The sequence below is a fragment of the Nesoenas mayeri genome (genome assembly GCF_963082525.1).
Source record: "Nesoenas mayeri genome assembly, chromosome: Z".
Classification (NCBI taxonomy): Eukaryota; Metazoa; Chordata; class Aves; order Columbiformes; family Columbidae; genus Nesoenas; species Nesoenas mayeri.
Window position 1 is genome coordinate 33,002,377 of NC_137542.1, and position 20,841 is coordinate 33,023,217.

The following is a 20,841-nucleotide window of genomic DNA, read 5'->3' on the forward strand; positions in this document are numbered from 1 at the left end:
GGCACAACTGGGCTGCCGAGGAGCGGGAGGGCAGCCTCGAAGCTGCCCCTGGCCCTGCTGCCTCCCAAAGGGGCTCTCCTGCCCCCAGTCCAGCCCCCTCCAGCAGCCCTGACAGATCGGAGGCAGAAGAGCTCCCCAGCACCTCCTCGGCTGCCCTTCGTGGGGGTCCCAGCAGCACCCGCTCTGTCCCCGGCCCTGCTGCCTCCCAAAGGGGCTCTCCTGCCCCCACTTCAGCCCCCTCCAGCAGCCCTGACAGATCTGAGGCAGAAGAGCTCCCCAGCACCTCCTCGGCTGCCCTTCGTGGGGGTCCCAGCAGCACCCGCTCTGTCCCCGTCCCCACCCACGGGGAGCCAGAGGAGCTGCGGGAGGACCCAGAGGAGCCACGGGAGGACCCAGAGGAACCGCGGGAGGACCCAGAGGAGGCTGGGCCCATGGCCTCCACTCCCATCCGGGGCAGCCAGTGCTCCCCTGGGAGAGCCCCGAAGAGGAAGGCCGGCAGCCCTGAGGCCACTTCACCGACAAACAAGAGGCCACCCCACTGGCGACAGTAGGAGGGTGCCCCAGGAGCTGGCAAAACCAGCGCTGGGCCAGCAGCTGGGGCACCCGCCAGCCTTCAAGGGGACTGGGAGACTAATGATCAAATAATACAATAAATGTATGAAAACTACAGAAACAGGCTTGATGTTTGCAATAATGGAGTTGCTGTTGTTGTCACCACTCATATTGGTTTCTCATGTGGCCAGAAATGGCCACCAAGAGGACTTGGTCCATACTTTCCTCAGGAGCAGAAGCGTGGATGACTGTCCTGCAGGATGCCGGCCTCCTGAGCGTGATGCATGCCTCCACCAATTCTGCTACATATGCATCCTGCAGTGGGCACAGAGCAAGCCTGAGTGTCCCTTCTGCAAGAGGAGGATCCTTTCCGCCTTGGCACTCAGTGCGAGGAAACAGCAACTTTGAGAACCATGTCATCCCTCCACCTGCAGCACCATCATTGGCCACCAGGCAGGAAGAACTCCTGGCTGTTCAACTGCGCACAGCCCAGCAGCAGCACAACCACAGCCTGTGGGGATGGTGCCCAGGGCTCCTCTGGGTGGCCTCCGGCCCATCACCTGGGCATCCCTTTTCTGGGACCACCCAACTCTCCTCCAGCTCCTGCTGACCTGGAGCTAGGACAGCTATTTGGGACCCGGTCTTCACAGGCAGCCATCAGTCCCCTCCTGGTCTTCTTTGGGCTGGATGAAGACATCGTGGTCCAGCTGCTGGGGTCCACCCTCCAAAACTACCCGGCGACATTTGTGCACCAGCTTATTGACGTGGCCATGCAACACTGCAGCAGGGAGGCCCATCGTCTGCTGAGCCTGGAGGACGGCTGTGCTGCCTGGGAGCAGGACAGCAGCTCTGGGGCTGTCCCCGACCCCTCTGCCTCACAAGGACGGTCTCCCGTGCCTGCCCCAGCTCCCTCCAGAAGCCCTGAAGGAGACAACTGGCCCAGCACCTCAGCAGCTATCCTGCTTGGAGGTCCCAGCAGCCCTCCCTCTGCCCTACTTCCCATCCCCTGGGGAGCAGCAAGAGCCCCAGGAGGAGGCTGCGCCAGGTCCATCTTCTGCCAGCCGGGGCAGGGAACGCTCCCCAGGGGGAGCCACGGCGAGCCCCGAGGAGAAGGGCCGGCAGCCCTGAGAACTCTTCTCCAGCCGCCAAGAGGCCACCCCACCAGCAGCACTAGAATGGCCCAGGCTCTGCCAAAACCAGGGCTGGGCCAGCAGCTGGGGCTTGTGCCAGCCAGCAAGGGCTCCCAGACCTCTAGGCTTGATTGTCAAACAGTAAAAGACAAAAAGGGCCTAAAAACTGCAGAGGACGTCTGGGTGTTACTAACAGTTCAGGTGGCGTTGCTGACCCCACTCGTACTGCTTCCTCCCCCTTTGCCTGCGCTGTGCCCACCATTTCCTCTCGCTACCCTCAGCAGAGGCCACGGGGCTTCTCCCTCTGCTCTGGCACAGCCTCCTTGCCCTGCTTGGGCCATCATGGGGCTGGACCTGTGCTCTCCGAGAGCGCCTCTCCCCAGAGCAACCACTGTGGCTCTTAGTAATTTCACAGAGGTGGCTTAGTAGTAATATTAGTTCCTGTTCACAGCTGGAAGGCTGAAGATTCGCTACACAAAACCAGCAGCCCTCAAAAGCTCCAGAAATGCCAAAGGAATACTGTGTACTGTTCTCTATGCAGTTCTGTGCCACGCAATTTATGAAGGATGTGAAAGTCCTTGAATGTGTCCAGGGGAGGGCAACAAAGCTGGTGGAAGGGCTGGAAGGAATGTCCTGTGCGGAGCGGCTGAGGGCTCTGGGTTTGTCTCGTTTGGAGAAAAGGAGGCTGAGGGCTGACCTCACTGATCTCTACAGCTTCCTGATTAGGGGACATGGAGAGGGAACTGCTGAGCTCTTCTCCCTGGGATGCAGTTGGTAGGGCATGTGGGAATGGTTCAAAGCTGCATCAGGTGAGTTTCAGACTTGGCATTAGGTACTAAGAGGTTGGTCAAACAGTGGAACACATTCCCTGGAGAGGTGGCTCGCCCTCCATTGTCTTAAAAAGAGGCATTTGGACTATGCTTTTAATAGCAGGTTTTAACTTTTGTTCAGCCCTTAAGGCAGTCAGAATAGATTATAGTTCTAGGTCCCTTCTAACTCTTCTTGCTGGAGAAGCCTATTGATTTAACTCTTAGAAATTTCTTGGGCAGCGATTATGTTTTCCTAGATATTGGCAGAGTAATATATTAATTACTTTTACAACCTTTTTCTTTTTTGCTTTCATCTCATCTGTTTAACTCCTCACATAACTGTTCAGGTGAATTCACTCTTAGAATTACTTTAAAGCTTGTCTCATACACACACTCCTCTATGTTTTGCCAAGATACCAGGCTATTCAGCATACTGCTTATCCCATACATGCTTTTGTATCTACAAGGAACTCAAAAATGGCATTAACACTACCAGAGAAAGCTTCTGAGTGCGGAAGATTCCTGAGAGTGGAGGCAGAGGGCCAGGGCAGGGAGAGTAATAAAATAAAAAAGGTGTTCAGTTATCTAACTATAAAAGCACAGGGAATCCTAAAACCCCTTATTTTCCTGCTCACTTGGCACTCTTTTCTTTTCATTCACTCATCCTGAAAAATATGAAGATGGTTACGGCTTTACAGTTGTAGTGCTCAGGTATTCATCTCTTTCTACTCTTTTGTCTAGACTTGGAGCATACAAGCCTACAACTGCATCAGCAAGTGTAGGAACCCAAGAATATCCTCAATTTATAACCCTCAGAGCAAAGAGACTGAGATGTTAAATTGTGGTATCAGATACTGTCAGATAATTTCTGTGGGGAACTTGACGTAAGTGTACTCATTGTTATCTTACTCCCAGTTGTAAATATTTTGAAAAAAGAGTAGTTATAATTAACCCTTTTTAAAAAAAAAAAAAAAAGGAATGTGCCTCTACTGTTCTCCTTTGATATGTATACATTCTGATTTCTTTAGATACAGTCATCCCAAACTGGAAACACTAAAACTGAATGCTACACAATCAATAATTAATTGCAAAATGACAACCTGATGACATAAACAGTTCAATTTACCTCCAAATATTTTGCAGAAATTAATGAAAAACTTTACTGAACCATCAGTCTTTTGTAGATGTTCTTGCATAGAAACTAATCTTGAATGACTTTCATTGGGGAAAATCTGGATAATGTAAGAAATCAAGTTGTTTGCAGAAAATAGCTCAGAAGAATACCATTAAAAATCAAACCAAAATAAAACCAGAACAAGAGAACACGTTACATGTTTTCAGAGCAAGGAAATAGACTCACTTAGCATTAATAGCAATGATTCTCATTTTTTATTGCCTTATTGTATGAACCATATTGCATATTGTATGAACCATAGAGTTTTATCCAATGTAGCAGAAGTTCTGCGGGGAGAAATAACAAGGTCCAAGATATATTCTATATATTTTCCTAAGTAAATATTAATGCAACTTTTTAAGATTTGAGACCATTTCAGGAAAAATAACACACAAAACTAAGTGGATAGTAATTATGTAGAAATCTTGAAAGCCATTCTTCTCATTTTTTTCCATGGCCATTTTGCATTTCTTTTGAGAAGTACCGACAGCTTTGAAGCCATCTGTCCATCGGATTTAATAGTTAATCTGCTACAAAACAGAATATGGGGTAACTTGGGAGAACACATTTTTCAGAACAGTAACCTAAAATAGATCTTTAGTATGTCATATTTTAAAAGACAATAATAAAGTATCTAGAAAAACATTAGAATAGACAAACTTACTTGTACCATGTAAAGCAAAAGTCAAACAAGTATGCCAGCTATTAAAAACGCTTTCTGGAAAGCTTTTAAAATACTCAAACACTTGCAAAATTATTTTTTTTTTCTTTAGATTTCCCATTTGCCACTCTCCAGGTAGACAATTCAGTATTTACGCAATGACAAGTTGGCGAGAGAATCGCGAGACAAAATTGAATGATGCGTGTGTCCAACTGGGGCTGACACCTCTATGGCGAAGGCATTCGGGTGGCTGGAACTAACTGCTGTCACTTGTGGAATTTATTTTATACCTTCATTTACTTCAGTTTATTCTTCACTTAGATCTTCATCACAATTTCTCTAATAGCCCTTGAGAATCTCTGTATTTGTCTCCTTGTCTTTTAAAAGGTGTCAGGGACTGTAGATCAGAAATCCTTCCTTCAGAAAAATCTTAGTTCACTGTAGTAGGCCTGGGGATAATTAAGTCCTGCTACAGAGGAGTTAAGAGTGTTTCATTTATGTTCCAGTTAGGCAGAAAAAAAAGAGCACTCCTTAAAGATAAAAAGGTAAGGTGGGTCACAGTAATATCTCCAGAAGGAGAAGAGAAAAATGAACAGGATCACTTCCAGCAGATGTAGGAGCACTAGAAGAAAACCATCAGGACTTTAAAAGGAGACAGCATAGGATTAGGCTGATACCCATCTCCTGTACCTCTACATGGATACCCTGCTATTCTACCAAAATCTTGAGTCCAAAATATTTTGGGTTCTCCTATTCTTTATGAAGGACAGCAGGTCACCATCAAGGCAGGTTTGGTTTGGTTTTATTTTACTTTTCTCTACAAAGAAAACAGTCCCCACAACATTTTAGTGCAACTTTATGTGCCATTTAAACATTCCACACTATGCTGCTGCAGGTTGCTCCTAAGAGGAAAAAGCAGGTCATGAGTTTTCTCAACGCAAGAGCAATCACAGTTGCCTTGTATCTGGAAACAGCAAGTAACATTTTCCAGAGCATTTATTTTATTTGGGAGGATTTTTCTTTCATCTCCATGGAAAAGTCTTTCCTGGTGCTCTAAAAACAAACTGTCTTCAAAAGCCCCAGTACATGGTTCAGCAAGTTCTGCACACTGAATAAAGATGTTCCAGTGGTTGAAGGCTGTCAATGTAAAACTTGTCAGTGCTAACTAAACAACAAATATGAAATAATTTCTGTAAATAGCTGTACTATCATTTGGAAAAAAAAAAGAAACACAAAAAGCCACACAACACTCCCCCCTCCCCCCAAACAAACAAACAAAACAAAGACAAAACAAACAAACACACCACCCCACCCACAACCTAAAGCAAAACAAACAAGAAAAAAAATCACACCAAAAGCTGATAGAACAAATGAAAAATTCAGGGGGCAACTTAAAAAGTGCATCTTCTATGGAAAAATGAGAATACCTTTCAAAGCAATGTTGTTTTAAACAAGAATGCTCATATATGGAATCACAAATGAGCTTTCAAGGGAAAAAAAAAAAATATTTCCAGGGGAAAGTTTTCAATATAAAATTTTCCATGTTTATTTAATGCTGCAAAACTGTTTGCCCCCCCCCCCGCCCTTTTTTTTTCTTTAAATAACTGAAGAGTGAATCTGCTCAAGCACTGCTTCCCCCTCAATTGATCTAAAGGTAGCAACCAGAATACCTAACTTATACATGGAATCTCCTATTATTATAACTTCAGATACATATTTCTCATTTTCATCAGTATTTAGCTTTGGATGTTGATGATCCTAGAAATGTGTTTGGCTGGCCATATTAAATCTATCACAATTGAGTGTTTTCTTCCTCCTTCCACAGCTCTGAAAAAGTGGCACTTATCAGTATTGCAGACAAGGAAATGATAAAGCTTCAAATATGTCCTTTCTAAATATTGAGCAGCTCAGTTCTGCAAGAATTTCCTAGGGCCTTGGCAGGTCACACATCTGGTAGGATGCATAGGTCCAAATTATCAAAAGGCCACAGTTGCTGCAGAGGTTGCCACTGTGCAACATGCTCTCCAGCTGCCTGCTGGATCCAAGAAGTGGTCCTACAAAACCGCAGCCAGCTGTCTCTGCCAGGTTTGTGAGTCCCTGAAACAAACTGTGGTGCAAAGGCTCTAAGTCTGGATGTTACCAGAACCACCGAAGCACCAGAGTGGTTCAGAAATGGACTTGAATCTTTGATCTGCTGCTGACCACTAAAAACTGGGAACAGAAGTGAAGTAGCAAGTAAGCCCATATTCACTGGAGCCAGGAATATAATTCTCTTCTGTACACTGAAATAAACTGAGCTTTAAAAAAGTGCCTCTGGCAGACATCTCAGTGTCAAAACTGCAGCAGCAGAGGGTGGTATATGAGTGTTGTTATAGTGAAATTTTATGACAGATTGAAAAAATCCATCTTTTGAAAAACTCACAACTTTATTATGCAGTCTACCGCTCCAAACATTTACTCTGACAAAATACAAGGAATGCAACTTCTCCGTAACACTGATTGTCATAACAAATGTAGTAAGTAGTAATTTCCTTTTCATTCACTTTTCCCATCACCTTTATACTTTGTTATTGCTTTTTTCCCTTCCTCTCCCTTTTTGGCTCCTCATAGATCTTTCAGAAACTACAGTCCTTAACAAACCCATCTGCAGAATAAATAACTTTTCATATGCCAGCTATCTGTCTTTAGCTGTTTCTCATAACAAAGGAGCCACTTTTTTTGTTTTAAATTATGATATAAAAACCAAAACCCAACAGCAGAAAAGATTTAGTAATGAAAACAGTACAGAGAGAACAGCAAAGCATTGCTGTGGGGCTTGATATTGGGAACTAGATTCAATGACTTGCTCCAGATACTCAGCAGCACCTTGGGAAATAAGGGACAACAGTTAAGCTGTATGCAGGACAAAACCAGTTTCTGATCTCACTATCACTACTTTTAAATGCAAATTATTTTTTGTATCTTCTTTCCAAGGTGTCACAGTGAGCATCAGGTCATTCCATGCTTGCTTAAGAATTTTTCACTCTAAGTAAGCCTGGAGGACACAGAAACATTTTAATGAGATAATCTATTTGGAAAGGGAAGAATCTGTAATATTGTAATTAGAAGTTATGCTTTCATGATCCACTATAAAACTGAAAAACTAATAAATTAATATTCCATGTGATACCAAAAAGCATTGTTTTCTTATCTGAATTTGGGATATAAGGAAGAAAAACATATTTGGCTACAAGCTTTGTGTTTTCAAATGAGAACACATTTCCTTCATTTTCACTATCTGCTTCAGGCAATGACAGAGACGGCATATTACACTGCTATAGCTTAAGAGATGGAGGGTGATATTTGTCCCAGCAGTACAGTTTACATCTGCAGCAGAGATGGTCTCAATCACATCTGCCCATCAGAGAAACTTCAGAACACAAAACCCAACCCTTGTATTAGCATTTTTGCCAGTAAAACCTCAGCTACTGAACATCCAGGTGTATCTGTTCCCAGATGAGACACAGCCCACATAATGCAGTTTGGCTACAAGTCACAGTGGACTAACAAGCACCACAGAACTGCTCTCTCTGCAGGTATCAGCTCAGGACAGACTAAACAAGTTACGTGAAGCTGAGAGAGAAAAACCTCTAGCTTACGCACGCTTTCTATTCTTGCAGTAGTTTTGGGAGAACAGAGGAGGGAATTAAAAGCTGTTTTGATGAGGAAAATGAAAATAACCACCATTGGATCCCCTCACCACCTTCCAGTAACCCCAGTCAGATACTGAAAAAAGAGACAGATGTACAGCAACAGAGGAGCATCACAGCCTGTTCTTTCTCACCCTTGCACATCTGCATCAGTTCCTTTGGAAACTGTGGTGAGCCCTGTGGTCCTGAGCTCCAGTGCTGGTCAAGCTCAACCTAAGGCTTGCTGATACAAGTCCCCAACTCTGTCACAAAGACTCATGCTGTGGCCACTGCTGGGCCACCACCACACACCAATATAAGCAGGTACATCCCACTGAAAAGGGCAGGGACCTGTGCCAGTTTGCAGAGGGAAGGAGCAGCCCAACAACTCCATAACCAACGAAAGCTTGATTGCAGCCACTACAGTGCTACACAAAACCCAGTGCTGCTTAATGCAATCTTTTTGGTATCAAAGGTAACATAAAGAAATCGCTGCTGTAATAGGAATGAAGATTAGTTGCTCATTGTTTAGAACAGTTGCCCTTTTAAAAAGATTCTGTTGAAAGACAAAGAAAACAGAAAAGAAAGCAAAACCAGAAGATAAGCGAAGGCCAGTTAGTCAGATACTGGAAGGAAGAAATAGGGCACTGTCTCATCTTCCTTTTGTTAAATAGTAGAGTTCACATGCTGTTTCAGTACCCCTTACCTGGGAAATCAACATCAAAAATATTAACATTTAAAAAAAATACGCTGCGCTCATTAGCAGCAAATTACATAATAATTACTTAAACCCCCATTAAAATTTACTGATTCTATCCAGAAAATTAAGACATTCCCAAACAGTTCCTAAAACTAGTATCAAATAAACAGTCCCAAACTTATTAAACAGTACAGAATTGCTTCCCTTACATGAGTTACCAGTTTAGTATTCTGAGCATCACACATTAGGAAAGTAAATGAAGACTTTTTGTTATTTCAGCGCAACTACTACCAGCAAAGGCGTGCTTCACATCTGATGACTAACTTAACAATAGGAAGCTCCAGCACATGAACAGAAAAATGCAGAAAAGTCAAAACTCTTAATTAAATTTAGTAAAGCATATAATGGAATGTGCTATGTGTTGAAGAACTCTTTCTTCAAATATTGTAGTCCTTTAAGCAGCAGCTCTTGACAGTAATGAATTGTTCAATACCCTAACTTCATGTTTTAGTGATATGCTTTGCTTCTAAAAATCCAAGGACTCCACACAAACAAAAATTTATGTGCAGAAGTTTGTTACTGGGTTTGAAAGTGATTCATTCATTAATATTTCAGAAATATTTTATATTGGAAAATAGTGTCTAGCCACAGAAAACACAACTTAGTGACAAAGTATTTCAGACATCATACATATCAGTGCCGCACATGTTCTTTGATTATATTAAAACTAGTATTCATAATAAAATTTGTCTTCAATCAAACTTACAAACTACACAATGGTCTTCGGCATCAAGTAAAAAAATCACCTTTTGCATACTATTGTTTTCTTAAGAGTCAGCACAGAACAACTTTACAGCTTCTGCAAGCCACACATTATCCTACTGCACGCATGAGAAGCAGCATGGAAACAAGAATGGCAAAGCAAAGGGTTTATACCTGCATGTAGAGTCTACACACCCTTGAGGGGAACACAGATTAGGAAAATCTCACTACTCAGAACAGATTCAGTATACTTCTTTTCAAACAAAAAGATCTGTATAAATTGTGTGTGTCTGTGTCTAATAATGGAAAAAGTCTATATAGAACAAGTAGGAAGCTCAAGCCAATATTATAATATGAAGGATTAAACTCCTGCAGAAATTTAAAACATACATTGCTCAACAGTGCTTATTTACAAAGTTGTTATTCAAACATCATTGACCATTAACTTTATTTCACAAACCAATCTGTTTTTATAGATCTTAATCCGATGAACATTACTATTCTTGTCAATGCACTATTAAGAACGAGGGATCTTTCAAATCAAGACTAACTTTATACTGATTTTTCTGTTCAATTGTAATGAGGAGCATTGCTCAACTCATTACTTCATTAGCTTCGGCAAATTAAATACTATTTAATTTGTTAAAACACAACCTTAATTCCTAAACCTAATGTGTGGCTAAGAAAAATCCCCAAGAACAGCAGAGCTGTTATCTAGAAAAGTCTTAACAGTTTTTTGAGAACTCAGCAAACAAACACTAGGACAATTGACATCTTTCATGCTGTTAAATTTAGCTAAGAATTATGTCATGTTCTTCAGCATTAAACACTTCCCATGTTGCTGCAGCTTAAGAAAACAAGAAGCCATGGGACTATAAGGTTCATGTAATATTAGACACTTCATTATCAAGAGTAACTAGAAGGTCTCCAAATCATGAGCATTATCGATTTCAATAATATCTTCAGGTTCCATCTTTGCTTCATTATGTCCTTCCTGTAGATCATCCAGGGAAGCCAGAGCCTCATTCGTATCGCTAGCAAAAGTCTCACGAGATGCATCATCATATTCTTGCAGGTTAAGTCCTTTAATAGCTTTTTTCATTTTCTTTCCTAGAACTTGTATTCTTCTCTTCTTAGCAGCTTTTTTGTTTTCATACTCCTTTTGGTTTTCCAGATAGAATATTTCCTTGAAAGAAAGCAAACGAAAAGTTTGGCATATTAATTTTATTAGTGTTTACTAATGAAAACATAAAGAAGTAAAAAAAAAAATAATAATAATAAAAAAATTACAAATACCGTTCAATAATATTTAATTAAGGTACACATAATTGATAGCATAAGTATGAGGATAGACTGCACTTAAGGAAAATGCCCCATACATAATTCTGTAATTTCTGAGCGATTTCAAAGTGTATGTAAATAAGTATCACTATTTCATTTCAAGTTTGCTCATGATACAAAACTGGAAGGAAGAGGTGCTAGACCAGAGGGTCATGCTGCCATACAGAGGGACTTGTGGAGAAAACACGACCAAAGATTCTGTAACAACTTGAGAAAATTTTCTTCTGCAATTAAAATTTGAGCCCAGGTTTCACAACGTTTACTCTCACACATTTGTGAACTCCATTAACATCTTCTCTACTGCAAAATATGACTTTACATGTTTCTTACATATTTCAAGGGGGAGAATATCATGCAGCAGAGCTATATGTTGCTACATGCCTTTCTTTCCCTGCTTATTTTTTAGAAAACATAAATAGCATACAGAAAACATTAATGCTTTTTTCCTCCCCCAAAGCTGCAAGTCAAGTGCTAAGGATACACAAATCTGTGAGTTGTATACGTGACAACCTCTATGATGACAGGATTACATAGACTTTTCCCACAGGTTTGTATGACAAAAGATGTCTCATGCCATCAACCATTCAATTTTCTTCTGGGTTTTTTTGCTTGTATTTGGAATGTGAAAAGCTGGTTTCCTTTGAATATAGAGCTAAACTTGCTAGCAGTTGTGAGAGAGATTGAATCACAACATTTTGTGACAGATGCACTCAACCCTCCCAACAGCCAAACCAGCAGCAGTCTGGTACAGGCTCCAAAGGAGGTAAAGGCCTGACCTGCAGCTGGGCCAAGAATTCCTTTTAGGAAACACACAAAGTAGCGTAACAGCACACTCAGCACTGCTAAGTTGTGGGTGAAAGAAGTCTTGTGCATACATTTCCCACTGTATGCAATCTGACTATGAGCCAACCACCTTATCCCATAAATAGGACAGCCTGGGTGAGCCTACTTTGAGCTCTCTCTGCTAAACATGCATGCTGTATGGCAATGATGTCTTACTTACCACAGATCATCATCACTGGATGAGCCCAATTTAAGTTTTATATTAATAATTTAGCTTAATGAAATGTGTTTTAAACAGAATTAATCACTTAGAAGGTTGCATGATTAACATGCTGTCTGCTTCACCTTACTTAGTAAGCTAAATTTGCTGAAATTTTAAACTGTATGTTGTAAAGTTCCATTCACATCCACCACACTGTTATCTACTTAATGAAAACAAAAATACAGACCATTATGAACATCTGCAAGATAAGGCCTGTTTTGCACTTTGCTCAGCAAACCAGGATTCATTTGGACAGAATAACGCTTTCAAGGCCAGCACAAAGCGGCTCTGGACTATGAACAACGTCTGCAGCTAAAGAAACCAAGGGCCTGTGTGAAGACAGTGAAAGAAGCGGCAAGAAGACCCCAGACTCACATATTACTACTGGACTGAATCATCATGTGAGGGGCAGGTAAACAGTCCCTGAGAGTCCCAGGGACTTCTATGCTCGGCACTTCTGCGAAGGCACCCAGCTTAAGCCAACCCTGCTGCTAACTACATCATTAATTATTTATTTCTACAAACTTCAATGCCTTAGAGTTTGCTTCATGAGACCAAGGATCCAGACTTTGGAGTGACCTGAAACCAGGTCACTCCCTAGAGGAGAGGTAAGCAGGTTGAGATGAAGAATAATGAAACTTCGAAATCCTAGCCAAGTGATATAAGGAATCGGGTGTGCACATACAATTCTTTGGCTATAAATACATATAATCTCTTACCTGCTTTCCCTTACCCTCTATGTCTCTCACATAGCTGATGAAGTCTGGGGCTAAGTTTGGATCCAGCTGCACTTAGTCTCCTCTCTGAGACAGAGCAAGGGGGTCCACTCTGAACCTTATGACTCAACAGGAGGGCCTCCCTCTGCCCTTTTGCATCTCTTATCCCCACATACATCACTCTAAAATGACCCTCACCTTGCTTGGCATATTCCTCCATGCAGTAAATAATAGAGTGAACCTTGCTACTGAACTCTGTTAAGTTGCACTTTTCTTGAAATGATCTAAACATTGCTCTGCGGAAAGCAGGACCCCAAGTCACTCATCTGCAACACATTCCTAGTAGAAAAAACCCCAAAATTTACTTTGGACAATTAACCGAAGTCTTGACAATTTTACCTTGATTTGTTCTTCTTTGATGCTAGGTGTGTTCTTCAGCAGGTTTAAATAAACTCCCCCTGGCGTTCTTCTCCTAGTGCCATTCTTAAGAGGGAAAGAGTCAATTAGTACTAGTAAGCTTATTATGTAAGTGTTAATAAAAACATAGCATCTAAGACAATGCTTTGCATTGAGACAGAATAAAAAAATTTAAGTTCTGCTGGTTAAGGTATTACATAAAACCAATCCTGGGTATGTATTATTCATGCCTGAACTAGTTATAAGAAGGTCAACAACCAGCTTGCTACATTTGGACAGGTGAAGTATTAGGTTACAAAAATTTTGCTTTAAAACATGATACTGAAACTGTTGAACTACATACTTAATTTGATTTTGGTCGAGAAGAAACAAAACACAAATAGTATTCTAACTAATCTCACAATTATCTGCAACAATGTATATAGTAGGCTAAATATTCAGAACACCCCTAATGCGTAAACGCTGTAAAATGTCAAAAATTAATTTTATAAAACTATGTAGATTTTTGAAAATTTATTTTGCTCAGCTGTTCTACAACATATCTGTAGGATTTTCAATTTCTTTCTAAGGTATATGAACACAATAGGTACTTTAAAGTTTTTCCGCACAACACATTAGTTCCATGCTTCAACACTTTTTGGTGTAACAGCACTGGTGCAATGTGTCATACTGAAGCACAAACTGACTCAGATATGAAACCTCTGTAAATTATAAGTACTAATTACCATACTATTGTTCAATTACCATTCATAGTATATAAAGGTGAATTGTTACCCCAGTGCTCTCGTATTAAATGTGATAATTTTCTGCTAATCAACAAAGTAAAATACAATACAAAACTACTAAGACAGAGGTCAATTTATAAGTATGTTCTTAAAACAGCATATGTTACATACTGTTACCATCCTATCAGCACAATATCCCAACCAAGAAGACCAATATGATCTGCCTTTTGAATGGCGTTCTCTGATCTGCAGCCAAAGGAACCTGTGCCACTAGGAGTTATGTCCTTTCATTTCCACTGCAAATATTTGTTAATAAATACTTTAATCCTTCATGACACTAGAGTGCTTCTAAGACAAGTCACTAACTGGAAAGTGTTTGTTTGTGTGTTTTGTTTTGTTTTTTTGGTGTTGGGGGTGGTGGTTTGTGGTTTGTTCTTTGTGTCGGGTTGGCTCTCTTTTTATTCCATCTCCACTTTTTTCTCCCCCTCTTTACTTCCAATGATGCAACTCAAAACATGTAAATTATAAACAAATGCTTTAAAATAATTACTATTTTCTTTTCACTTTTTTTTTTTTCTTCTGAACCTTTTTTGCACTGAGGGTCATTATGAAAAAAAAAAACCAACCCAAAATATAACAAGAAATTAATAACCTAACCATTATGTATTGGATTTTTACCATGATTTGTAACAGAAATCAGTAGTCAGTTTTGCTCTACTGCCACACAAGCCAATGGTTCTTTAATAAAGCTAACAGACTCCCTTTTGAAAGTTACTTTTCAAGTGTGATAACAGAAATACTGAGTATGTTGACCTCTGATGGCATGTTGATAAACCCAGCAGATAAGTCAAGTGCTGTCAAACGTCCACCTGACTTACTGAAGCAACATACGAGAGGCTTTACCTGGATCCTGACTTTACAAGTGTTTATTCAAGCTTCAGAATCCTTGACTCTTTAATCTGCCAGGGAAAAGATCCCAAGGGGAGACAGAGTAGCAGATCCAATGTTACCACTGCAAATCAGATTCTAATCTCGGTACAAAAAGTTGGGTAATTTCCAGGTTCATTCATTGCATTGTTTACTCAAATCCTGCTGAGAAATTACATTTGTACTTATAAAGTGACTTTCATGGTGAGGGAAGGCCATGAAACTCTGAGAGCGCCTGCCCAACATGGAAGCTGTGCAACAGTACTACGTAAGTTTTCTACAAGTTGTGTGTGTGTGTCCCACTGCAAACCCATAATATGACGTTTTTCTTACCACTATGAACAGTCCACCATTTTGTTCCACTTCAGCTGTTTCCATGAGCAGTTCAATAGCTTTTCTTTTCCCAACTATTTTTACTACTCGGGCAATTAAGTCTTTCTTTGGCTCACAAAGCCTTAGAGAAGGGGAAAAAAAACCCAAAAGACATATTTCTTGTTAGTATAATTTCTGGAGTAAAATTGACCATAGAATTTTCATAATTAATAATTCATTCTGTACAATGTAAAATTGTGCTAAGATTAAGAGAATTTATACACGTAAATGTGCTTCAATGGCTTATTGAATCAGATATCAAAATACTGAGCTTCTGAGGAATAGTTTTTTCTGAAGCACATATTTTTAAAATTTGTTTCAATGAAAGTGCATTGATTATTTTTCTTCTGTTGCTATGTGAAAGATTAAACCAAGTAAGAGACTGCAAAGATCTGTATACATCTCTGAAATGAACATATAAAAGTCTGCTGTGTGTTTAAACAGTGAAAATTACAGCACCTTTTACAGTTAAATCAACAATTAACTGGAGACACCATTAAGTGTAAAAATTCTCCCCTGGATTATTTGCCAGTCAGAAAACTTACAAAATTAAGAAGAAAACAGTCTGCTGATTAATCTATGATAACCTATAAAATGCAAACATGAAAAAAAATTGCAATGTTACTGTGTTAAATTATATTCTTTTGTTAGCAATGATGTCCTCATACAGAAATTTTCATTGTCAGTCTAAAATGAAGGGAGAAGCTTATATACAATTAATTGACGGTGTCAAAGTATGTACTCCCACTGGAAAACATCATAAGCCCACAAATCAATAGCACTTGTCCAGAGCAAGAGTTCATATGCTAAATTCCATTTTTTTCAATGACAAAGCTTCTCATTAAGCAGAGTCCCAAGCACTACAGCTCAGTGGTTTTATACTTTGCAGAAACACAGAGCACCTGATTACCAAACTTTCTTGAAGATCACTGTTTATCCTAATTGCTTCCAGGAAACGTAAGTGTGCTATAAAGTTGCATATGTTACAATGGCTGCATAACAGGAGGTGTCTGACCACAGATGTGAACAAGTATTTAGAACAATCAGGCTAGCTTCACCTGCTTCAATTGTATGACTGAAGTTACCTGAAATTACATGCTAAAGCTCCCATTTTAGTGACAGTTGTTCTAATCCAACCCACTTAACTTTAAACTTTGTGATTAATCTCACTAAGTTCAATGAATGATAAGGTAACGGAAGGTAAATACTTTCTTAAATGTTTATAGGACTGAGTTCTAAATTGTGAGTTATCGGAAAAGACAGAAATGTTTATCAAGAATGCAGAGAACTTTAAGATAATGAGGATTCCCCACAGAGGTAGTTAAACAGAACTTTTGTTAGTAGCAGCGGCACTTTGAATTCATTTTGGACCCTGCACAACCCTCCTCTACGCGTGCTTTAGCAAGCAGCTGCGCACTGCAACAGGAACTCAACAAGACAAAGGGCAAAAAATGGCACAAAACGGTCAGATAAACTCTTCGATTTTCAGTTCACTGTATGGGCCAGCACAACAAAGTGTTATGAACCCAGGCATGGATGGCACAGCACAGACCAAATAACACTGCTGTGATGTGTATAACCACCATCCTACTAATGCAGCTCAGCACCACAACAAGAAGAGGCTTCTGCCCTATTTTGATGAAGTTCAACGTAAAAAAAATATTATTATGAGAGATGTGCTCAAAGTTTTCAAATTTTTAAATGAGAAGCTACTGAGAACTGGTAACGGCATTAACAATTGCCTAATTGCTGTATTTCAGCATTTGGTAATACTAAGCATCACACATAAGAAATCAACAATGATCAGTAAACCCAGGTTTTATCTAAAAATCAAGCTAACCATTAGTAAGTCTTGTAACTGTTATTCCTTATTGAACATAATTTTATTCCCTTGCACCACCAGAAAAGGATTGTGGCAGTTTAAGTCAACCTAAGTATGACTGACTGCAGTCACATGCCCGCCCTCCCTCGCACCATCAGTCCAGTGCTGCCAGCCTGAGCTCAAAGGAAATTGTGCAGCAAATTGGTCTGCAAAACAAATTTGTTTGCAAACTAACTCTTCAAAAAAAGCAACAGGCTTTTGGACAGGTAAGTTTCTGACTCAGCTCAGTGTAGAATAATAGCCAGATTGTGAAAAGAATTAGATGGTGGTGAGCGTGCATATGACTGGAACCTGGTAACCACAACACTGGCTGCCATAAATTAGCCCAGAACTCCAGCTCAGTTTCACAACACAGAAAGAGGAAAGGCTTGATTTCGTGCTGGTGTCCAACCTTGGCACAGCCCTCCGTTACAACAGCAGCAAAATGTTTTCTTAAGACAAGTATGTTCCACGTAAAGAATACGTGTAATTCTGAAGCTGTGCTCTCCAAAATACTACACAGTCTTAGTCAGCTATGGTTTCAAAGATTTATAACTTATCCAGATTTTCATGGTGACCTCAGCAGGTGTTCAGTGCTATAAACTCCAAACACATGTCTTCACTCATGGGGCACTTCCTAAAAAAATGCAGCACTATATCTTTGTCATGAGAAACAGCATTTTTCCTTGCCCTTGTTCTTAAATAATAAAACCATTCTGGTGGATCCTTAAAAGAAAAATAATTAGACAGTATTACCAGATGCTCCTACAAGATACAAACCACAATGCTCCATTTTAATCCCATAAATTTGGAAACGCACACAAGATACTACTATTTTTTGTAATCTGCTATGACATCGTACATACTTAGCAGGAAGAAAGCTTTTTTCCCCCCTCCTTTCCATCAACAGCTTACCAACACTTAAGGAAGTGAAGATACACTGTTATTAAACTCACCGATAAGCAATTTCATCAGCCACCTTTTCCTCTGAATCTTCTTCTGTTATCTCATATCTTCCTTTGTATTTCATTTCTTGTCTTTCACCCAGTCTATCTTTTACAGGGCGCTTCCTCTTGAGAAAGCCTTGCCTATTTTCTTCTTCTGCTGGCAATGTTTTCTTATCATCATGCATGTATTCATCCAGTTCTTTATCTAAAGTCTCTGCCTCCTTTTGTTGAGCTTCCTTCATCAACTTTTTAGCCAATAAATAATTGTAAGTTTCAGACTGTCTGCTTCTGTCAATACTACCATCCATGCCAAGAATCCCAAGTTCAGTAGCCACCGCATCCTGATTCTGTTCCTGGAGCACCACGCCCCAAATGTTGTTGACCTTCTTGCCACCTAGAGCAGTTTGGTTTTGGTGGCTCTGGCTAAGCTGAAAAGGCTCAGATTTAGCAGGAGGAGAGTTGAAACATTTCTGTCGTTTTCGTTTCCACAGACAGCTGTCATCATCAGATTCGGAAAAGCTTTCGTCACTTGAACCCACGCTTTTGGTTGTCCGATAAGGAACACTTGGTGCACACAATGAAATGTTATTCTGGAGTGATCTGCCTGAATCATTGCCATCATGTAATTTCTGAAATGAAAAAGTAAATGCCATTAATTTAATTACTCTTGTAAATTAAAAGAGCTATCGAGTCACGTCAAAGATTAGATTAGGTAGCAAAATTGATTCTGACTCATGTGACTGTTTGGGAAGTCCTCTATGAGCATCCTTTGAACGACAGTTGACAGGAGCATGCTATGAAACTTCCGTATTTTGAAATTAAAATTATTATGAGACTGGAAAAGCTATTAAAGTTCCCAAATCAAATAAAGATGCAATATGCAGCAGTTCTAAGAATTATTGAAAAAGCAAATCACCAATCACCACAGCCACTTAGCAGAAGTTGCTTTGTTTTTGTTTTTTTTAACGCTATAGAAATTAATATTCTCTCCAGAGTCTGAAAGGAGTCAAAACTAGTGATATGCAACCACAGCAGTGTTCTCAGAGACTCAAGTGAGAAGAAACAAATGACCAAAATGCCCAAATCCAAACCCATAAAACCTGGATGTTGTTCTACCTTTGAGAAGCTGACAGTGCAATTCTGGTTCAACCAGGACAGAACCAGCCAGGGATAGTAGTACCTTACAGAAGAACTAGGGTTTTCTTCCTTTAAACCAACAAGACACCACAAGACTCACTATGGCTTCTTATTAACTAGGACAAAACCCCTAAATGTTTCAACCTACTTCACAAAAAAGGTCCCACTGCTACAAAAAAAATTCAGTAAATGCTGTTTCCTGACACAGCTGACAGATAAACTAAAATACGAATGCCAAACCTGCTCAAATTTGCATAACCTGCAACAGCACTAGGGTAACATAATCCAGAATTCTAGTCCCAACTGCTGGAAACTTTTGGTCTTGATGTCTGTGCTAATGTGAAGCAAGCATTTTCCTTACTTAAAATTCTATCTTTTCCCTAACTGGTTTTCTATCATAAAGTTAAATTCTATCCCTTGATCTTTAAAAATAAGATCTCATTCTTGAGTTTCAGGTGAAATAAAAATTATTTCTTTAACCTCACTGCTGTCACCATCATTTGGCACCATTTCTTCTTTCTCCTATTAGAAATAGGAGAAATCAGAAAAGAAAGTCTTCAGCTTATTTTATCATGCTATGAAATAAAAACCTTTAATATAAAATGTATTCCAACATAAAATACACTAACAACTATATACATTAAAAACAATCCCACATCTGTAATAATTTATTTTGTGCTACACATCCTAGAACTATATTGCAAATAAATTAAAATAACTAAAGAAAATGAAAATTCTTCCACATGTAGTATCATAATTTATGTTATTTCGAAATATTTTCCTGCCCACGCACCACAAGTTCCTCATAAACACATGCTCACATGAAAGCAATATAAGACACTTGAAAACAAATAATATTTCTTCAGCTATTCACAAATGCAAAAGAATTGTGATGTCAAGGGAAAGCAGCCGTCGACACTCGTTGCTTTCACGCGTTTTTACAACTGTTTATTTCTATTGTTCTTGAAGCGGCCAAGGGAACCGGTGAGCGCTCTCTCTGCTCACCAAACCCGCTGCCCAGCAACAACAAAAGCCTTCCCCGCCCCCGGCAGCATGCGCGTTTCCCGGGTGAACGGTCATGGAGGAACACGCCGGTTCCCGGGCCGAGCACCATCCCGAGGGAAGAGCCCCCCTGACGCAGCCGCCCGGGCCGCCCCTCCCGGAGGCGCCGAGCACCGCCCGGCCACGGCCGCGTCCTGTCGCCAGCGGGCTCGCCCAGCGTCTCCCGCCTTCTGGCCGGGAGCGGAGCACCCCGGGCGGCGGAGCACCCCGGGCGGCGGAGCACCCCGGGCGGCGGGGCCTCTGCGGCCCTCTCGCTGCGTTGTCCCGGCTGGGCCTTCCGCGGCCCGGCGCCAGGGGTGGCGCGGCGCCGCCTGGAGCCTGGGCCTCGCCGCCTGCCACTTTCCCCTGCTCACCTGCTGCGGCTCCCCCGGAGAGCCGGCGCCGGGCATGTCGGAGTCCGAGTCAGAGAGCTCGCCATCCTCTACGTCTCCCTCCAGCTCCCGCGCCTCCAGCGCCATCTCGCCGCCGCGGTGCCGTGGAGCGGTGTGGGGGCGCGGCGCCGGGCGGGCACTGCCCCGCTGCCCGCTCAGCAATGGGGAGAACGAGCGGCTGTGACGAGACGCGCGGTGCGTGTCGGGAGCGCCGACGGGCGGGCGGGCGGGAAGGGGAGGCGGGGGCCTCGCCATCTTGTCAGCGTGGAGGAGGGTGGCGGTGCCGCGGCAGAGTGTCTTCAAGACCTCTCGGCGTGTGTAGCCGTTGCGGTTGTGTAGGTGGCTGGTGCTGCGCAAATATGTTTAGATGAGCCCCTGCCCCGGTCTGCTTTACCGCAGGGCCGTGCGCACCCGTCACCGCAGCGGCCAAGGGGCCCATGGTACCGGCCGAGGTGTTGCTGGTA

At 41.4% G+C, this 20,841-nt stretch overlaps 1 protein-coding gene across 1 annotated transcript; it reads right to left on the bottom strand.

Annotated features, from left to right (window-relative positions):
- Nucleotides 1-9,297: 9,297 nt before the first annotated feature.
- Nucleotides 9,298-20,538, bottom strand: PHAX (phosphorylated adaptor for RNA export). The gene is made up of 5 exons (XM_080362939.1): nucleotides 20,360-20,538; nucleotides 17,817-18,436; nucleotides 14,961-15,081; nucleotides 12,958-13,041; nucleotides 9,298-10,642 (listed from the first exon to the last, which is right to left on the bottom strand). The coding sequence occupies exons 1-5, from the start codon at nucleotides 20,462-20,464 to the stop codon at nucleotides 10,373-10,375; spliced, it is 1,200 nt and encodes a 399-aa protein (XP_080219065.1). The 5' UTR covers nucleotides 20,465-20,538; the 3' UTR covers nucleotides 9,298-10,372.
- Between the last annotated feature and the right edge of the window lie 303 nt (nucleotides 20,539-20,841).

Excerpts from the sequence above, each read along its gene's own strand:
- PHAX (XM_080362939.1), bottom strand. The coding sequence starts at position 20,464 with ATGGCGCTGGAGGCGCGGGAGCTGGAGGGAGACGTAGAGGATGGCGAG. Across the intron at positions 18,437-20,359 it reads CTCCGGGGGAGCCGCAGCAG|AAATTACATGATGGCAATGA; the intron begins GTGAGCAGGGGA and ends TTTTCATTTCAG. Across the intron at positions 10,643-12,957 it reads TCAAAGAAGAACAAATCAAG|GAAATATTCTATCTGGAAAA; the intron begins GTAAAATTGTCA and ends CTTTCTTTCAAG.